A 20,273-nucleotide genomic window follows, 5' to 3' on the forward strand; every position below is an offset into this window, starting at 1 on the left:
ACCGGTATGCAGGACTAAGAGAATCTAGATCCAGTATCTTACTATGCAATACACTCTCAACTTTTACTGGTGAAAGTCCCAGATAGTATGCGTACTTACTCTAGATTTTGTGTTAAAATAATTGGTGGGAGAGAATAGACACAGAGTAGAGTGGAAAATGGTGAAAGATGAAGGAATAATGTTCTTATTTTGGTCAAAGAGCAGGCAATGTAAAGATGATGCTTACATAATATGGGGGAATGATTTCAGTGCGTGATACTGTAGTTTCATGCAACAGACCCACTCCATTAGTTATCAATGTTAGTTGGCAGAATTTGGCACGGATCCACTCTTCACCAAAAGATTATTTTACTTCTTGATCAAAACTAGTTAATGGTGGATAGATATATACCTAAAACATAATTAGAGGCCACCTTATTCCCTAGGACTGATCAGACGTTGACAGAAAGAACTGTATTTTTTGGCTAGTTTGATTTTACCAAATTTAGTTTCTGGCTCAGTCATGCAAATGGGAAAGTTCACAGTGAACAACTGAACATGCGTCTAAATTAGTTAAACCAATTTATTTGCCATCGCTCAATATTCAAAGGGTGGTAGTTTGCTACATATGCCCAACAACCACTATGCTAGTTTGAGACAAGTGATATCATCAGACTTGAACATTAGCAAGAGTTATGAAGGACTAAGGCATTCATTAGGTGAACAAACCCACTATTAAACCTCGTTGTTACTTTCAGCTTTCAAGCCTAATCCATGAAGCCCAAAACTCTCCTTGTTTCAAACAACCTGACTCATGCATATGCTGGTTGAACGGGTGAACCATTCCCCCCCTATATTGGTTAGAAATAATTAACAATGACAAGTCTATCTGATTTCGATTCAATTCTGTATTCAGAAATGGCTTGCCTAATTAATCAAAACTTACCAGTTATCTAACCCATCTACCCGCCTGAGTGCCCAATGCTGGTTGCCTGGTTCAATAAATTTGATCAATATAAATAACTCATAAGTGGCAAATCTGTTGAGTCACAGGCAACAAATATCAAAAATGAGGCTATGGTTTCAGCTTGCAATTAACATGGAGATTCTGTCAGCTGATCCTGATCTTTCGAGAGGGGGGTTAAGGAATCCTGATCTTGGGATGTCAAATTTGTAGGTACTTAATAACTTTTCTAGTTTCTGTCTTTCTGATACTATTAACGTAATCAATTTATTTGCTCCTTCCCTAGTTCGCACGGCAATTGACAGTTGATGAATTTCTTGAAAAATCTGTAAGAGTGGATTGGTTAAACAACACGAACTATAGTGATGCGACTTTTGGTCCAAACTCACTATCCATGGACACCGTTGGACACAATTTTTAGTGTCGTGTACTGAAAGATCAGACAGAAGTACAATGAGGATTTTAGTACTACCAAACATAAAGCTGCTCATAATAACTTAGTTTTATTATTTAAAATTTGGCTATTGCCCTTCACGAAGGAAATGCATGGTTTTACATGAATATTATTTGTTCTATGAGCAATCTACAAATCTCCGACAGATGCCAGATTTTTCGCCAAGAAAAATTTGAGATGTAAGAAAGAAACTCTTTACATTGATATGGAAACATATGTAACTAACCAAGAACGAACAAATCCTAGCCTTGAAAATTTTGCTACAATAGCCTGCTGCATCAGAAGTCAGTCACAACAGAAATGATTGTAAGTCCAGTTTCCATCATTTTTGGTCTGTATAAACAGCATCAACGTCATTAAGTTCGAGTAATTTGGACATAAGTTCCTTGTTCAGGTCCATTGCTTCATCATCTACCTACAAACAACAATAATGCAGTCTAAAGACATTGAGCATATAATACTGATGGCTCCTATTAAAACTTTTAAACTTACAACACGAAAGCAATACATAGATATATATACTGTCAAATGGGATCAATTGCCAGTGTTTTGAAAGCTGTTTCCAAGAAAAAAAATAATATCCAAGATATAAACATTGAGCACCATACCTCGATAGTAGTTACTGGAAGTAGCTCAGAACCATTATCAGGTTCAAATGCTATTTCTTCTTTAAACTTTGTTAGTATGGCTGCGTAGTTCTCTGCGGAACTTACAATCTTATAGTAACTACAAAATCAAATCATCAACCAGGAGAATGCCATAAGTAAGAATACCTTGTTACTGTATATGCACGCGCAGAGGTAGATGTTCATTTATTGATAAGATTGTTTGCGTCTCTTTGTCAAAAACATAAAATTAGAGTTGGAAATACTTTCAGGACACGCACACACAAGCAGACTTGTACCTTTCAACCCATACACACACATACACAAGCAGACGTGTACCTTTCTGAGCTATCTTCTTCTGGGTCATCTTCATATACTGGAGGCTCAATAACATCTTCAGCCCCAGCATCCAATGCAATCCCAAGGAGCTGGTCCTTGTCAGCATCTACCGCCTTTACATTCACAACTCGAGCACGCCTAAACTTGAACATGATAGATCCTGGATCTGCCATCTTTCCACCACAGTCCTTCACCACCTCCCTAACAGCTGCCACTGATCTGTTAACCTTATCTGTTAAGACCTCAACTATCATGCCAGCTCCACCAAAACCATAAACCTAAATTAGCATCAGTATTGTAACAAGTCAATTTCAATTTTTTTAGTACCAGACTTGAGCACACTCATTAAGAGAGCTGAACTCTGCGGTTGAAATCACAGAGATAGAACACATAATAGCCGCACATTAAAACATAATGGCACCTTACCTCATAGAATTTTTTTTTGATGTAAGCCTCTTGTCCCTTCTCAGAAGCCCTTTTAATGTTGCGGTTAGACAATTTTCCTTGGGTACATCTAGCTCCTTGGCTCTTTCTATAACAGTAGCCAAAGCAGTATTTGATAATGTATTAGGACCACCTCTTTTAACCCTGCATTGTTGAAGTATCACCAACATTAATGGAATATTAGTTCATGCAGGAAATAGTTCTATAGTTGCAAGATCTATAAATGACAACAATGGCGATTCACACCTTCACACACTGACGCACTTCAAGGATTGTTTACCACAAGCTTAAAAAAAAATCATTATCCTTTCTCTTCTTTCACTTTCCTGGGTGCTTGCAACCAGAAACATTTTGAGTTTTTATTGGATTAGAGAATTGCACGCACCCAGGAAAGTAAAAGAAGTCCTAGAAGATTCTATTCCTGCTCTTCGTCTTTTATTGTGGAATTTTATTTGAGTCAATGCCAGTGAACTATTTTGGGAACGCAAGAAGTCCTAGAAGATTCAATTCATGTTCTTCGTCTTTTGTACCTTCTCTTCTAGAGAAGGCTATGCTATTTCTTTTGTCATGCAAATGCTTGTTTTTCATCTGATGATACATGTATATATCATCTTTCTTGTACCACGCAATGTTCCTTATCTTCTAGCAATAATGCCGACTATCAGCAAAACCAGCCTTACACCTCAAGGTGCAGAAGGCATGCTACAGTGCTAGTGTCTGATCAAAGTTCGTTGTTCTGTTGGCCGTTTGTGTAGTATCCCTTGATTTGACATATATCTTAGTAACTTTTAAGCTCATCCCAAATTACTAGCCATATGAAGCTCACTTAAGGTAATGCTTTAACTGGGAGGCTTGGATATTTCAAATTCAGTTGAAATATTTAATGAGAATAAAGGTATGACAGGTTTTTTAACTGGGCATGGCCATAAACATAAGTAGTAGGGGACCTGTTATAAGGGAAGAAATCCAACTATGACTTAAATAACAAGGCGTCAATTCAAAAGTTCGAACTAACTGAAACAGATTAAAATCACAATTCAGGAGAAAACACAGCAGATATTAAAACAATGAAAATAGGTGACGACCTGATGAACTTACGCTGAGACTATTTCCTTTCCAATTTTGCAGTACCTCTTTGCCTTCTTGGCATTTTGAGCATTCTGCATATCAGACACACATAAAAAGCTAAGTAAAGGACACCAATAAATTCAGCCCTTCACACATATATTACAATAGACCACTGCATAAAAACAATTCATACCATATTAGAAACATAAAACAAATCAAATGAGTACAATGTTTTTTAACCGATAATTACATTTACACGAACCAACAACCAACCCAAGCTTCATCCCACGACCAAAAAAATTAATTAATTCATGGCACCCACATCTGGAAACAAGTTTCAGCAGGTTCGTAGGGTCGTCTATTCTCTAATCAGTACATCTGGTTCACTTGTTTCAACATCAGAAAGTAACCCAACCATAAATCAGAACCAAAGTGTTACACATTCTGCAACTTACGTACTGGAAGATTTACAAAACAGTGACAATATTGGTACTTGCAAACTGTTTGTGATTCACCAAAACTCAGTAAGATCTAAAAGCTGTTTCCAAAGACACCATGCATCGGAAATTCCCATCCATAGAATTAGACTCAAGTAAATAAAATAAAAATCAAAAGAAAAGATGAGGTATGAGATATATCAACTCGTGAGTCATAGAACATGAGCAAGGATGGTATTTTTAGCTTAAAATCCTCAAGGTTTGATGTTCTAGCTTAGATGGTCAAAATTCAACATAATGAAAATCCAGTAAGATAGTTATATTTTCATACTTTGTGCAGCAAATCATAATTTTCTTAAATCGAAATGGAGAGTTTACTGAAAAATCAAATCTGATCACACACATAACAGCTTTTAGCTTGACGGTGCAAGGTTGCTAACCATCAGGAGCAATTGGAACAATCGGGTCGTGTAGTAATAGAACTGACTACCCAATTAAGTTACAGAAGTTATAAAATTAGACCTATATGGACAAACAATTACTTCTTCAGTCAACTCCATACATTTGCTTCTCTTTTTTTTTCCAACAAAACTGCTCAAATCAGTTTCAACCTATTTTTAAATACTGAGATATTTTCTTTCGAACCTATTTACTAATCAATGTAAAAGTGGGAGTCCTAAAATACATTTCCTGTGAAAAGACACAAATTAACATAGCGCATTTTTATCGCGCTTGTCATCTACTTGCATAAAATCATTCATGATTAAAAAAAAAAGTTAATTAATGGATAAGACAACATCAATTAGTTCTATATACTAAAAAATACACAAGTTAGTAAAGTACCTTTCTTTCTGCAATTTTGCTAGAACGTCTGCCCATACAAAGAGGAGAACAAGTCCATATTCGTCTAACTGAAGTCATATTATTAGTATTATTACACTTCATTTCAAACAAACCCCTTGAACTATACCAACAAGATGAACCATATAATAATGCACTTTTGTCCACCAAACCATTTCCTGAAAACACATTAAGAAACACATTATCTCTGTAATTCCATTGATATTTCAAAGAGAGAGAGAGAGAGAGACTTACTTGGAAAGGCAATAGACTTGGGGCAATTTAAAGAAACACCATTTGAGAATTTGTGGAGAAATGCGCCAACAAGTCTAATTGGAGAGCTCATTTGATTTCTGCTACAGAGGTTTATGGTTGGGTTTTGGGTTTTGAGACTGAGGAATGAGGAGTGAGGAGTAATGACGATAGTGGGCTGGGACATGAATGGGTTGGGACTTGGGTCCATATTTAGATATATGGGTCAAATTTGTGAAAACACGATCCGCGTGGCTTAATCTGGTGGAAAATGAATGTTGGTGAAACGGCATAAAAGACATGATCTCGCGATATCTATATATATACAGTAATACAGGCTTATTATCGCATATATATACAGTAATACAGGCTTATTAGTACCTTGTAGGCCAATCTGTTTTATTTCATATATTATATATGCCCATTTACAATTCTTTTTTGAATTTCCATTTTCTTTTCTCAGTATAGTGTACACTATACGATCTGAAATGGGTGGTATGGGAAAATGCATTCACAATACAGTTACGATCTGAAATGGGTGGTATGGTAAAATGCATTCCGTCGTAACAACAACAGATGATTTTGAAAATGCATTCCGTCGTAACAACAACAGATGATTTACTAGAAAGCATCACAAATGTAAGGTTTCTTATATTCTATGCCCAAATGTCTAGACAAAAATGTGAAAAATGTCTATAGAAGTTTGTGCAGATGACATTGAAAAAATAAAAACTCAAAAATACCCTAAACAGTTTTCTATCATCTTTGAATCCAGTTTCATAGATTAATGCTTCAAATGTAGCATATCTACAATCCCGAAAAGTTTATATTCCAAACATTAAACAAGGAAAACAATCCAAACCTTAGATAAACAATACATAATTAAGTATCATTATCACAACCTGGGGAATTCTTACAACATTTCCTGGAAAAAAAAAAACCACAACAATTCTAGCAACAAACTTGCAAAACTTCATAGATGCCTTGATTGCAAGATGATGATTTGTATCCTCAATGATCTAACTGGTAAAAGGCTCTTGAAATACACTAACTTGCTCCAAGACTAGCCAAAATATCCAGATGCCAGTGTTCCTGATACACAATTGTCTCCATCTACCAGTCTACCCCTTTCATAAATCATTGGGCTTTTAGCGCAATTCCTGTTTACCTACAAACAGCTATTTCTACTACAAACACTAGGAACTTTTTGGGATTTATAAAATATCTAGCACTTCAATAGTGTTCATTACTACAAGAATTCTCAGAGAACGCGTACAATATGTCTTCTGTTAAGGTTTTCTGTAGTTTTGTAAGGTTAACTTGCTGGAATTGGTCGTCTGTATATTCCTCATTTTGTAACATCAGGTTTCAGTGTTGATGTCCATAACTTCTTCACTATCTAAAGACTATATATAATCTTAAAATAATTGCACAACTATTAACTTTAGAATAACGAAAATAACCATGTAACTTAACCCACATAATTTTGTTATAATTGCAAGTTTGCAGCACAATATTTCACAATCCTGGACACATCCTAATAAACTCAGAAAAAAAAAATACATAACCAAGATGACTGTGAGTTGTGACACAATTCATACCAGCACCAGAAGTCAGAACCAGTAAGATATGCACCTAATCACACCAAAACCATACTAGCTAGCTTCGTCCTTTTCTCTGTTCCACTGTTCAATTCGTGCCCTCCTTTCCTCACTCCCCTCTCTTACAGGACTGCTTCCGTTATGCCTTAGGCTCCTAGGTTTTCGCTTTTCATCGTATCTTCCATTCCCTCCATTGTAGTTCCCACGGTCGCTATAGTCCCCACCACGCCTCTCTGAGTGTCTACCGCGGCCAGATGGGCTCAAACTCCTGCTCCGACTTCTATGACGACGGTGACTGCCAAACAGCTTTCTCCTCAAGTCTCTTCCAATTTCTTTGACATGCATAAAGTTACAGTTTCCTTTCTTTTCACAATTATTCTCCTCAAACTGTCGGCATGTAGCATCACGAAAATTGGTAACAGTTGAAAAACTCACAATAATTGGGCGTCCAGAATAGAAGCGTCCTTGCAATGCATACAAAGCAGCAGCAGCCTGGTCTTCATCCTTGAACTGAACATACACATTGCCAACCATATGATCATTGAGGTTGTCACATACGTTAAGCCTCTCAATCTGTCCAAACTTACTCAATTCCTCAAAGATATCCTCATAAAATTCTTCGAAGTGTTCTTGCATCTTCCTAGCGTCAATAGGCTGTCCATGTACATCCACACCGGGATTAATCATATCTAGGCGTTGGTACATATTAGAAAGAAGTAGTGTGGGGGAACTAGTTGGGTGATTATGGAAACGAGCGCATCCATCACCATGGCGACAAGCACCAACCTTGATGAAAAAAGGACAATTGACACGGTCAACTTCCGAACCATAAGAGGAAGCTAAGTGCCTTGCCATTGATTAATCTTCTTACTAGCCGGAAAGATCAAAGACACTTGAAGAAGAAGAAGAGAATACAACGAAAAAGAAACAGAATTTAAGGATATAGAAATTTATTAACTTACTGCTGCCTTATCCACATATATAAATAGTGTTTTAGAACCCAACCAAGGGAAATTTACCAAATTGCACTACAATTAGTACCTGAGTAGAACTAGGTATTCCGCGTCGACGAGGGGAAAGAAGTTTTCTCGATCTCTAAGCCAAAACAACTTGTGAAAGAAACTGGGACTTTTGGAAACACGTAAGCAAAATTTCTAATTAGACGGAGGTCCACAACGCCATTGGATAATAAATAAATAGGCCTTCAGCTCACCAAGCCCTGGGCTACTACTGGACCCCTCCCCATTTTTTATTTTTTTTTTGGTCGAGCCATATTTCGCAATTCGCACTATCACTCAAAATTTTCAGTGCAAACATTTTCAGCCATGTTGAAGGGATTATTTTGACTCCAGGGCCGGCTCAACCTCATACCAAAATATGCATCTGCTTAGGGCCCCACAGCCCAAAGGGCCCCAATATAATTCAGCACGCCTATTGCTTGTCAGCACACCACTGTTTTTCACACTACTGTTTTTTCACCCCCTTATTTTAATGGTTAGATAACGTTTTTACATTGGAAAGTAGAAAACTACATTAGTTCTAAATAGACCCTACGTTTCGCTCGCCCTTCTCCAACAAAAAAAAACCCTCGTGTCCTTTGGCATTCAAATTTTGCTTAGGGCCCCAATTATCTTGAGCCACCCTTTGCTTTGCTCCTAGAGTAGTACTAGTGTCCACATAAACCATATAGACTATGGTGAACAGACAGCCCTTTCTATCTAGTCAACCAAAGTGAAGGTTTCGATCCAATACCCACGGTATATTAATCCAAGAATGATAGACCGACCCAATTATTTGACCTACTATTTGGATCTCCATGATGTGTCAAAAGTCATAATCATTGATTTATATAGAGATGCATGTCCGTGTGTTATCCAAATAGTGAGTCGCAATAATAGATCCGTAGTGTAGCACTACTCGTATTAATCTGCCCCTTATTAAGTGATAATGTGTTCTGGACTTCTGGTCACATTCGTGTGCCTCTTAGTCCACATTGGATCTGATACTTGCGTGAAAATTCAAATTTTTTTTTCGGCTTTCCTCTCAAACATTTAAAACTTCCATTAAGGAACGTTGTTCTTACTTCCAAAGATCCTGTTTCGTAGAATGAAATGTTCCAGCACCTACTATATATTAACACCTGCCAGGACGTTTATGCCAACATGTTTCACTAACAATGCTCTTCTTTACCAACCCCGAAAACGAATTTGTAATTAATCTACTCACCTCTTTCTAAGATTAAGTGCATTCACAGAGCGCCGAAGGCGGACAAACTATTTACGAAATTAATTTTGGAAAGGATGGTGTGGATCTGATATTTCCTATGGCATACTACATGCGATTACATTCTTATTTCTTACGAAGATGATATTTCCTTTGAATAAGACGCTTATGCCCCATCAAGTTTGGGCCTCAGCTTTTCGGGGACAAAACAAGTCCAGCAAAAAAAATATTAGAAGATAAAAACATAAAAAATATTAATTCATTTTTCTCAAAAATGTGGCATAAATAGTTTCTGGAGAGAATACAAGCCGAACTCCTTTGGCCTAACTTAGGCAGCGATTTCAATTGCTACTACCATTTCCAATTTGATAAAATGGAAAAATATTGATACAACCTGATACGATAGGAATTTTTGACAGACTTTACTCCTGTGGCCCTGTTGGCTGCTTAGTAACCATAACCTGATTGCAGAAATGATGACAAAACAGTTAATTTAAAGCCACTCCAAAACCAGAAACAACCCATACAATAGTGACCCAAGTTTCTATGAGTATATACCTGAGTTATCCATGGGGTTAACTAGTGCCGCCGGCTCAGGCTCCTTGATGTCAACAACAACCACATCTGAAGTGAGGAACGTTCTAGCCACAGAAGCAGCATGTTCTAAGCAGCATCTCACCACCTGATTATCAAAAACAGAAGATGCCGCCAGTCAAAACCATTATTATATCCACAAAACCATCATAAAATGCAGCACAATACAAGAAACTGATAGTACACAACAAACAATAATTTGTTTTCAAAGAAACATACAGTTCCACATTGTGGAAACACATATCAACATGAAACCCAACCAGGGAAGAATGCTAATCAATCATTCACAATTTTGAAAGACCCGAGACTGCAAAAGAATGTTACCTTGGTAGGATCAATAATTCCAGCAGCCATTAAATCTTCGTATTTTCCTGTTGCAGCATTGTACCCATACTTAAAGTTGTCGCTGGAGAGAACCTGAATGAAGAGAAGAACAAAAATACATAATTTTAGCTCAATCCAATCCCAGACAACTTACATAAATTATAGTAAACTGGTGAAATGCTTACCCTCTCCATGACCACACTTCCATTGTCACCAGCATTTTTGGCAATTAGCTTTAGTGGATAGCTCAGGGCCCTTTTAACAATACCTGCCCCAACCTGCCATCCGACCATGATAATGAATACCATGCAAAGTAACCAATTAACTACAAAACAATGCATAATTCCCTCACAGAGAACATTCATCACGAGAAAGAAAAAAACTAAACTAAAAGCTATTTAAGTCCAAAAGAAGTATCTGTAGATATATACCTTTTGCTCCTCGTTATCAAGAGTATCCCTGATAGCATCAACCTTTGCTGCAAGTCTCAACAGGGTGCACCCTCCACCAACTACAATGCCTTCCTCAACAGCCGCCTAAAATATGATTCGCAACACCAAATTATAGTACGCACTTGTCTGTGCTCACAGTATTCAAGAAAGACCGCAATAGCTGGAATCAGAAGATACCTTGGTTGCATTAAGAGCATCTTCTACTCTCAGCTTCTTTTCTTTTAGCTCAGTCTCAGTTTGTGCTCCAACCTAGTGAGTTAAGCAAATGGATCAGATAAAATAAAGATATATAGGAAAAAGTGTACATTCTAGTTGACATGGATGATTGTAGGCTTACCTGAATGACAGCAACACCACCAGAGAGCTTAGCAATTCTTTCATTAAGCTTTTCTTTTTCATAATCTTGTTCAGCAGCCTACAGAGCAGAACACTTGTCAATATCAAACTTGTGGGCACAATAAAGACAGATTTCATACGTCAATAAATTCAAACTTTTACGTATTCCCACCTCTATAAGGTTTCGGATCTGAGAGACTCGCTTGTTGACTGCATCTTGAGTGCTACCATCGCCAACAATAGTAGTTGTTTCTTTGCTCAGCACCACCTTTGCAGCATTACCAAGAACCTCCTTCTCAGCTTTGTCAAGGGTTAATCCAACCTCCTCTCTAATCACCGTGGCTACACACGTATGGTAATGGTTCAGGAAAACAGTATAAAGAGAAATGTAATACGGGAACACAATGATCAAACATTTGGAGAAACGAAGGGAGGTAATTTCAATAGCAAAAACAAAGATCAGAACTGGACCTCCTGTCAGGGTGGCAATGTCATCTAGATACTGGCTTTTGCGCTCTCCAAATCCGGGAGCTTTGAGTGCAGCAATCTTCAATGACCCTCTAAGCTTGTTCACAACAAGAGTTGCAAGAGCTTCTTGTTCAATGTCTTCAGCAATTACCAAGATTGGATATCCGCCCCTAATTGCGTCTTCTAGAACACCAACTAGATCCCTTGCATTTGTGATTTTCTTGTCAACAAGAAGCAACTGCAAGGCCAATGAATACCATCAACACAACCAAATGAAAGGCTAGCACAATAGAATCAAAATACCAAACCTAACAGAACAAACTGTTAAAAAATAATGACTGGGAGGGCAACGAAAGTCGCAAAATAACCATATACCTTGCAGTTTTCATATTCAACAGTCATTTTTTTTGGCTATCAGTTACAAAGTATGGAGAGATATAACCACGATCAAATTGCATTCCTTCGACAACGTAAAGGTTGTTCTCAGAGCTTTTCCCTTCTTCGAGTGTTACCACCCCCTTTCTGCCCACCTTACTCATGGCTTCAGCTATCATACTTCCAACTTCGTAGTTGTTACCCGCACTAACGGCAGCCACATCTGCTAGTTCACTGTCTTCAACCTGCAGGAAAAATGGTTTGACTGTAAGGTAATGCACCATGTATTTTAAGACTCACGAATAAGTGTAAATAACTTCAAAAAGCTTACAAAGGACCCGAAATCCAGTACATAAAGCATAGATTACAGCTGCATGAAAGTATAGACAAAGAGTGAGGAGAAAGTTCAAGGATACCTCTTTTGACATTAACTTCAGCTCAGTAACAAGAGCCTTAACAGTCTTTTCGATTCCTCTGGTAATTTGAACTGGGTTTGCACCGGCTGCTACCACCTGAAAGTATTGGCTTTAATTTAGTAATGTAGACAAAGATGTGATTCTGAATTTGAAATAGAAAACGTAAACCATCACAAACCTTTACACCCTCGGCAATTAGACCTTGTGCAAGAACAACAGATGTGGTTGTCCCATCCCCAGCTAAATCATTTGTCTTTGAAGCAGCTTGCCTTACTAACTTAGCGCCAATGTTCTCGACAGGATCCTCCAACTCAACCTGAGAAACAAATCAAAAAATTATAACCAACTTTGGGCTTGGGAGAGAGGCATAAGACCAAAAACGCTATTGACTTCCAAAATAAGCCTCTTTCGTATCCAACTTATGTTTATGATGATAAATACAGAGAAGCATGTTATATGACAATTAATATTTTAACTCATAACATTATTTAACTGAAACCAAAGAACTTATGTACATCATACCTCTTTAGCAACAGTAACACCATCATTAACAATTTTGGGGGAACCATATTTGCTCTCTAGAACAACATTGCGTCCCTTTGGACCAAGTGTAACCCCAACTAGATCTGCAAGCTTGTTAACACCGGCCTGCAAGGCGGAAAAGAAAAGAAAAAACATTATAAACATTACCACTGAATTTTCTACAACAATGTTGATAATTAGCTTCAATAACTCACTTGTAGCTTCCTAATAGCTGATCCATCCTTGTTGAAATACAGCTCTTTTGCGGCTCTGATCTTTAGTGCGGATCCTCTTCGAAGATTCACATTTTGCCTTCTACTTACTGAAACCGAAGATATAGAAGAAAATGAAGATAACATTCCTGAAGAACTCGCAAGCTTCTTATCCATTGTATGGTTTCCAGGAGCTACCATCGAGCCCGCAGACAACATTGTACCAAAAGCTGATGCCATTTACTTTCAAGAAAAAGTAGTTTCAATGTCAGTTCACTTCAATAATTTATTAACCAGAACACCAACAAAGTAAATCAACCACCAAGGAACACAAACAATAGGTTTAATTCCATTAACAGCACAAATACTTGTGGTTCAATAAAACTATTCATTTCTCACGAACCATCCACTTTAATCAATTATTCTTCCATGAACATGCATTTAGGTCCCATCCCCTACTGACTTTGAAATCTTAAATAAACATAATTTATCATGATAGCTAGTAAAACAAGTAACTACAAGAAGTATTTTGTTGGTTAAGGTTTCACTCAATATCCACCAATTCAGGTGAACTCATATGCTAACTACACTTCCAGGTCAGTCCGTTTGTTTGTATTGCAATACATTACAATTACTCACATAGTATTGTCCAGTATATAGTGCCAGAAATAGTAAGCCTCTTATGAATGAATGCTTGAATACATTCATTACAATATTCCATTAAATAACCCATGCCATATAATGAGATAGCTAGTTAACTCTCCTTATTCCAATTTAACAACACAAAGAATTCTATAACAGAAAACAGTTGAATTAAACCATAAACTAGTCCATTTTATACAATATCCATTACAGTAAACATTAATAAATCATCAAAAGTTCAAATCTTTTGCATAATACACATTTAAAAAAAAAAGTACTACATCACAATTATCAACTACAATCAGAAATGATTTGGAACCGAAATTAGGGTAGAGAATTTACCTTAGATGTGTGTTAAAGGAGTTTTATTGAAAAGTTTAGAGAGTGTGAAATGTTTGGTTGGAGAAGGTGAGAAGATGAGGTTTTAAGGAAAGGGCTGTAAAATGATAGAAGAAGTGTTCTAGAAGGGTTTTAGTTAGGGTTGGCAACTCTATCTAGAACAATCCCTCAAACTTGGGCCGGGTGGGTTTAAATTTTAAACCAAGGCCCACGGCATTGATTTAGACCATAGTCTCGACTCTGGGTTCACCACTTCACCACTTCACCACTATCTCTCTACCGTCTACAGTCTACAGTCTACACTATTAAAATTGAACCACTTTCTTTCCCAATTATACACAAAACTTCAATTATGGTACAATTTCTTCTTATGTCTTTCCATATTTAACTTCCTCAATTATTAAGAGACATTTTGGAGAACTTAAACATTTTCGGTATGTGATTTTGATGAATTTTGTTAAATATGAGGCCATGATAGGCATTGGGCCTTTTGGTTTTGTCCTTTTAAATCTCTTCTCACCGTAAAACAGCGAGAAAACCTCAAACAGATAACACATTTATTATTAGGATTTCATATAAGATGAAAACTTCTGATGGAAACTACGGAGGGAAATGGGAATCACACAAAGATAACTAGATAATTTAATAAGCAAATGAAACCAATTGAGATACACATGAATTTCTAAGCAACACAAATTTATCAACTAGATTGATGCCAGTAGCCCATCAAGCATATCGAACTTTCGAACAAAAATATTCACTATATGACATTTCCCTAATTGTTATCTTTGTAGGAAAAATGATGTTTAGAAGAGACCCATGGAGGCTATGAGTGAAAAAGAAAGCAAATTACTACCCTGACTATTAGACAATAGCCGACATGACAAGTTCCACGGGTTGATCGACATATTATGCTACTCGGTTATGTCTCCCGTCATATCGTGAAAATACCAGAATTGCTCAACGTAAAACATTGGAAAAAGGCTGAGGTGTAGGTTCGCAAAATGCTCGTTTGTAAAATTGGGCCTGCGAAAAGAAATACATAAGTTGCAATAAATCACAGTTCTAAAAATCGGTCTAGGCGGCCACCTAGGCAGTCTCTAGGCGCTAGGCGGTGCCCAACCAACTCGCCTAGGCCCAAGTCGTTAAAAAAATCAATGAACTAGTCTAGTTTTTTTTTTTTTAATGATTAAATGTTGAAAATTAAAGGCTCGTGTAGGCTTAAGATTTGAATGAGTTTAAAATATTAAAGTCTAATGTAAATTATATGTCACTATAACAAATAATATATTTTTATATGAAGTCGATATTCTTCAACTATTACGTATTTTTGTAATAAATATATTTGTTTGTGTTTATTTTTTGAGTTATGGTAAATTATTTTTTTCATTTCTTATAGTATACTAGTATAGGTATGTATTACTAATTTACTATATATATTAGGAAAAAAAACCGTCTAGCGCCTAGCCCGTCTACCGCCTAGTGTTTTTTAGAACACTGCAATAAATACATACCAAGACGACCACACAAATAGAAAATCAACACTTACTTCCCACCGCATACTTTAATTAAGGTGGTTGTACTTGTTACGGGAAAACTGAAATAGTTCTAATGCAGTATCTCCATACCCTGCTGAACCACGCTAGGCGATTGAAGCTTTCTCAGTCATTGTGTTAGTACATCAATTGGCAGGGAGAAACTCTCCAGGACAGATCGGGGGAGAAAGTAACTCGTAAGGACATATTTTTTGTTTTAATCACTCACAAGGATCGGGTAGATAAAATGTCAAGTATACTCTTGATGCGAAATTAACAACGGCTCAGGTGATGAAATGTCAAGTATACCCCTAATGCGAAATAATAAGCGGCCTGGTCCAACCGAAACGACCCAATGTATATAGTATGAACAATCATTGTTCATACCTATTTAGTGTATGAACAATAATTGTTCATACCTATTTGGGGTTTGAACAATCACTGTTCATACCTCAACATAAGTTATGAACACTCATTGTTCATATCTATTTGGGGTATGAACAATTAATGTTCATACTTCAATATAATGTATGATCAGTAAGAACACTTATTGGAGTATGAACAATGATTGTTCATACTTCAATACAATGTATGACGAGGTCGATTGGGTTGAAAAGCATACTTCCAAACGTTACTTTTTCATGTTTTCATAAAAATTTAGTTCAAACTCTAACTAAATTAAAACTGAGCTCGAAATCAGACCAGCACTAACCTTTCTTAAAATTTCAACAAGTCTATTCTTACCTTCAATTGAAATGCACAACTTTGATCTAAAATAAGTTCAAAATGTATAATCAATATATGCAAATATAAAATATTACTACCCAACTTCTATGCAAATGTTAGTTCATGGAAGGTATATTTTTAATTACAATAATGCTTTATCAAGACAAATGCCCTCTACAAAAATGTATAAAGGAACACAGTGAGGTAGAGACTGCTTAAACTCAAAGGACCCTACTTGTCATGTCACATTAATAGAATTACTATTACACCTAAACTGATATTATACAAGCTTTTTAAGACTTTCTCCAACATGGAACTGAATACCCGAAGTTCAACAAAGTGCAATAGCCTATAAATGCAGCTTCTATAATCGATATCAATGAAAATGAACTAACACTTGGTTTTTAAAGTATACTGGCCTACCAGTTAGCATCTTAAGTGGACTAACACCCCAAATAATAGATAAATTTGCTTGAATGCACACACATGAGAAAGCAAAATAACACTCCATAACAACCAATGTAACTAAATATCTTCTGACAATCTACTCATATCTCCTAATTTCAGGTATCACAAGCGTTCAACATGCTAATCTTTAAATTCATGCAAATATCATTTCATTATTTTATGATGCAATTGCATTTATACACATATAAAGTAGGTACTTCCAATTTGTAATGATACGCTCACTGTATAATAAACACACACATTCATGATTCATGCATAGTATCTATGCTCAGTGTTCTGGACCCCTGATGCATTATACAGCATATGATATATGTCAGTGACTCACTGCAAGGATGTTTCTGAATTTATTGTCAAACAATTTGAAGAACATACCATCAGAATATGAAGATTTATCATAGAGTAGAGCGACCATTGCCTTAGTATAGAATATGCCATAACAAACATAAACAGAGAGCTTGAAGGGAGAGATTACTAACCAGAAAATATATACTAATCAATCAACTAAAATATTAATCTTAAAATAAAAAGACCTAGACTACTCACTCGTGATACGTTCCGGCAGCTATCTATCAGTAGATTTCCAGTAAGAATCTTTCTTTCTCCTTTATGTGAAAAACTCCATTTTTATTTTCTTTTCTATGTGTAAATTAAACTCTACGTGTGAACTCCTGTGTAAAACCTTTTTTTTTTCAAAAACCCCTTAAAAATAGGGAATGGGGTTTATCCTCTTTACCTTATCTCTTTCTAATGTTTATATATTTTTTTAATCTATTATTATTATTATTATTTAAATTTATATATATTTAATTAAAAATGAGAATAAAAATATACATGGGTGTTATACAAATTGTACGTCAGGTCTTCCGAACACAATTATAACGCATGTTATGTGATTAATATGGAGTTATAGATTACTTGTTAACCCGTATGTGCTAGCGATACTTCTGCTTGCTCAATGTATTATATTTTGTTTTGGTTGTATTGGGTTCATGGAATTATTGTTATGCTTGCTCAATGCATTCTATTTTGTTTTGGCTGTATTGGGTTCATGGAATTATTGTTCTACTTGCTCAATGTATTATCTTTGCTTTGTTTGTTGGTTTTATTGTTCTTAAATGGATCTTTAGCTTATACGGAAAAGCACTTGAGAATGGGAATTCGTCTCATAATTTTCAAGGGATGGTGGTTCAAATCCACCAAGATCCTCAAATTTTGATCTCACCCATATACTGTTGTTTCTATTATATAGGGGTTTGTGTTGCAAAAGATGTGTGTGTTGAGGGTTTAACGGCTAGAAAGCTATATCGCATTTTTAAAATTAAAAAAAAAATGATTTTCCAACTTCTGCAAAAGTGATGGGGAAAAAGTCGTTTTGCCTGTTCAAGCTTGGAAAGTTTTCTTCATCATGTGTAGTCTACTAGTAGTATGGTGCAATGTGGGATTTCTGCCCCCTGATTTTGGCTATCTAGTTTGTGTGCCATGTGATGATGAAGTTAAAATCTTATCTAATTCATGCAAATTCAACTATCCAAGCGATTCAATAGTGCACACTTATTCTCCAACTTCTGCAGATATTCACTCTATCGCCCTAGAGCCACCACAACTTTTGGACTAGTCCCCTTTCAGCAGCCACTTCATACTTGTCCCCGAGGCTAACATCACTCACCAGCTCTAAAGGGTAACTTATTATCATGGAGTCATCACCGGTTCTAGAGATTGAAACTAGGCCTGAAAGATGAGATTCTTACTGTCATATCTAGTGATGAAGACATTTGGCAAGTGGTAAGGAAGATGGAAAAGCTTAAGGCCCCTGGCTCGATCATCTTTACCGGTGAGTCTAACCAACAGTGACTCGCTATTTCAACACATCATCTTCAACATCTGATAATTAAAAATCCATATAAAAAAAAAAATATGATCTTACAAATTATCGATGACCAATATATACCATCATGACTTGTTAGGATAAGAAATCAAATTAAATTAATGTTAACTTAAAATTGTATGATTCTATACAACGCATAATCACACCCAAAGAAGATTGGATTTTCTCTAATATTCAAACCAAATTGTTAATTTTGCAAAAGACTATTAAAGTGTTAAATTAACCCAGAGTTTTGAATGAGATGAGAATGATTCAACAAATATCGAAGCAATTTTAGTAATAATAAGATCAGGGGCGGTCCTGAGAGTCGGGGGCCCAAGCCGAAATCCAAGTAGGGGGCCTAATTAAAATGTGAATCCAAAACTATTTGTTAAAAAAAAAAATAGCAAAAGTTGACCTTGAGCCTGTGCAGGTTAAGCGTTAATTAATCGGCAACAAGTTTGAACTTTATGGTGATGTTCTTGGCCGACAATATACAAAAAAAACGAGCAAACGGTGTCGGCCAGCCACGTACACTGAAACAGACTCACTGATCCGAACTTTTTTTTAGGCAAAGAAAAGTCAAACCAGCACGTGGCACAATGTTAAATAAAAGACAACAAGAAACCACAACGTGGCAACGAACAATACACCACGTGTTCGACGAACAATACACGTGTTAGACGAACAATGTATTCCCTCAGACTATTAATAAGGGTTCGATCAGGTTCTCCACCAGTGCAGAATCACTCGAAGAAGAAAACGCAAAGAAGGAAAAATGCAATCAGGGAAAAGTGCAATGGCTTCAGCTAAGGAGACGGCTTCTAACATAGCTGCTTCAGCCAAGTCCGGAATGGACAAGACCAAAGCCACTGTCCAAGAGAAGGTCTGTTGAGTTTTTTTATTTGTTATGTTTTTGATGCACGTGCATACATCAGAACATGGGATGATCTGTATAAATTTATGCATGAAAATTTGGCTCGCAAAGAATTACCATTTTACAAGAGATTCATTCACATTTTGTCGAGCCATATTTAATTTTAAGTATGAAATATTGTTGTATACAGGTAGACAAAATGAGTGCTCATGATCCAATTGAGAAAGATATGGCGACCCAGCGGAAAGAAGATAAAATTATTCAAGCTGAAATCAACAAGCAAGAAACTCGTGAACACAATGCAACTGCTAGGCAACAAGTTGGTGGTGTAACAGGTGGAACTACTGGTGGTGGTCACTCAACTGGTATGCACCAAATGTCTTCATTACCTGGACATGGTGGTGGGCAGGTGGTTGAGGGTACAGTTCAATCACACCCAATTGGAATGAATGCTGGAACTGGTCGAACTGCGGCTCAGAATCCTCGTGCTGGTGGTGATACTAATTTAGGGTACGGGACTGGTGGCAGCTATACTTGAATTGTCACTTAAATGTCTGCTAATTAATTAAGGGAGGTTTATACGTTCAGTAAAGTGTTATTGTTCCTGGGATCCTGGATAGGTTTATAGTTGTGGAATTGAGCTCTAATTGCCAGAAGTTTGTAAGGTCCACCAACACGGTTAATAAGAAAATCATTTTCCCTTTTTTTCCCGCTCCCCTTTGGTTTTGTAAGTTCTATCTTCTAGGCTCTAGCTCGTCTGGAATTAGTCTATTTACATTGGGCACGGATAGCTGGATACACCCTGCTGATTAATATATAAATAAGAAGAAGTTAACTAAGTATATTTGGAAGAAAGCAGCGCCGTATGTGAATATATCGGCCTAAAATGAAATAAGAAGAATTCAATAAAGTAATAA

General features: G+C 36.6%; 4 protein-coding genes across 6 annotated transcripts; 1 reads left to right on the forward strand and 3 right to left on the reverse strand.

Moving 5' to 3' along the window:
• Positions 1-1,427: 1,427 nt before the first annotated feature.
• Positions 1,428-5,627, reverse strand: LOC147507319 (putative transcriptional regulatory protein At2g25830). The gene is given in 8 exon segments (XM_086600033.1): positions 1,428-1,812; positions 2,006-2,123; positions 2,342-2,619; positions 2,768-2,839; positions 2,842-2,929; positions 3,884-3,945; positions 5,134-5,309; positions 5,386-5,627. Coding segments are annotated over 8 exon segments (1,095 nt in total). The 5' UTR covers positions 5,594-5,627; the 3' UTR covers positions 1,428-1,719.
• A 1,222-nt stretch (positions 5,628-6,849) lies between these two features.
• LOC147507320 (splicing factor U2af small subunit B-like) lies at positions 6,850-8,199 on the reverse strand. The gene has a single exon (XM_086600034.1). It carries the CDS (start codon positions 7,836-7,838, stop codon positions 7,038-7,040), a length of 801 nt encoding a protein of 266 aa, XP_086456160.1. The 5' UTR covers positions 7,839-8,199; the 3' UTR covers positions 6,850-7,037.
• A 1,252-nt stretch (positions 8,200-9,451) lies between these two features.
• On the reverse strand, positions 9,452-14,050 carry LOC147507321 (chaperonin 60 subunit beta 1, chloroplastic). Of its 3 annotated transcripts, XM_086600036.1 has the most exons (10): positions 11,756-11,990; positions 11,384-11,618; positions 11,085-11,254; positions 10,914-10,991; positions 10,754-10,825; positions 10,556-10,660; positions 10,310-10,402; positions 10,125-10,217; positions 9,765-9,888; positions 9,452-9,667 (listed from the first exon to the last, which is right to left on the reverse strand). In XM_086600036.1, the coding sequence occupies exons 1-10, from the start codon at positions 11,780-11,782 to the stop codon at positions 9,654-9,656; spliced, it is 1,011 nt and encodes a 336-aa protein (XP_086456162.1). In that variant the 5' UTR covers positions 11,783-11,990; the 3' UTR covers positions 9,452-9,653. The 3 variants fall into 3 exon arrangements, with proteins under 3 accessions (XP_086456162.1, XP_086456161.1, XP_086456163.1); XM_086600035.1 differs by lacking the exons at positions 9,452-9,667; positions 11,756-11,990 and having other exon boundaries at positions 9,751-9,888; XM_086600037.1 differs by lacking the exons at positions 9,452-9,667; positions 9,765-9,888; positions 10,125-10,217; ... (3 more) ...; positions 10,914-10,991; positions 11,085-11,254 and adding exons at positions 12,172-12,267; positions 12,350-12,487; positions 12,694-12,819; positions 12,909-13,148; positions 13,890-14,050 and having other exon boundaries at positions 11,478-11,618; positions 11,756-12,000.
• A 5,179-nt stretch (positions 14,051-19,229) lies between these two features.
• Positions 19,230-20,060, forward strand: LOC147507322 (18 kDa seed maturation protein-like). The gene is made up of 2 exons (XM_086600038.1): positions 19,230-19,365; positions 19,547-20,060. Exons 1-2 carry the CDS (start codon positions 19,258-19,260, stop codon positions 19,892-19,894), a joined length of 456 nt encoding a protein of 151 aa, XP_086456164.1. The 5' UTR covers positions 19,230-19,257; the 3' UTR covers positions 19,895-20,060.
• Positions 20,061-20,273: the final 213 nt, after the last annotated feature.

This window comes from Coptis chinensis, chromosome 3 (genome assembly GCF_015680905.1).
Source record: "Coptis chinensis isolate HL-2020 chromosome 3, ASM1568090v1, whole genome shotgun sequence".
NCBI lineage: Eukaryota > Viridiplantae > Streptophyta > Magnoliopsida > Ranunculales > Ranunculaceae > Coptis > Coptis chinensis.

Excerpts from the sequence above, each read along its gene's own strand:
- LOC147507320 (XM_086600034.1), bottom strand. The coding sequence starts at position 7,838 with ATGGCAAGGCACTTAGCTTCCTCTTATGGTTCGGAAGTTGACCGTGTC.
- LOC147507321 (XM_086600036.1), bottom strand. The coding sequence starts at position 11,782 with ATGACTGTTGAATATGAAAACTGCAAG. Across the intron at positions 10,218-10,309 it reads GAAGTGTGGTCATGGAGAGG|GTTCTCTCCAGCGACAACTT; the intron begins GTAAGCATTTCA and ends CTCTTCATTCAG. Across the intron at positions 9,889-10,124 it reads GAATTATTGATCCTACCAAG|GTGGTGAGATGCTGCTTAGA; the intron begins GTAACATTCTTT and ends TTTGATAATCAG.
- LOC147507322 (XM_086600038.1), top strand. The coding sequence starts at position 19,258 with ATGCAATCAGGGAAAAGTGCAATGGCTTCAGCTAAGGAGACGGCTTCT. Across the intron at positions 19,366-19,546 it reads AAGCCACTGTCCAAGAGAAG|GTAGACAAAATGAGTGCTCA; the intron begins GTCTGTTGAGTT and ends TGTTGTATACAG.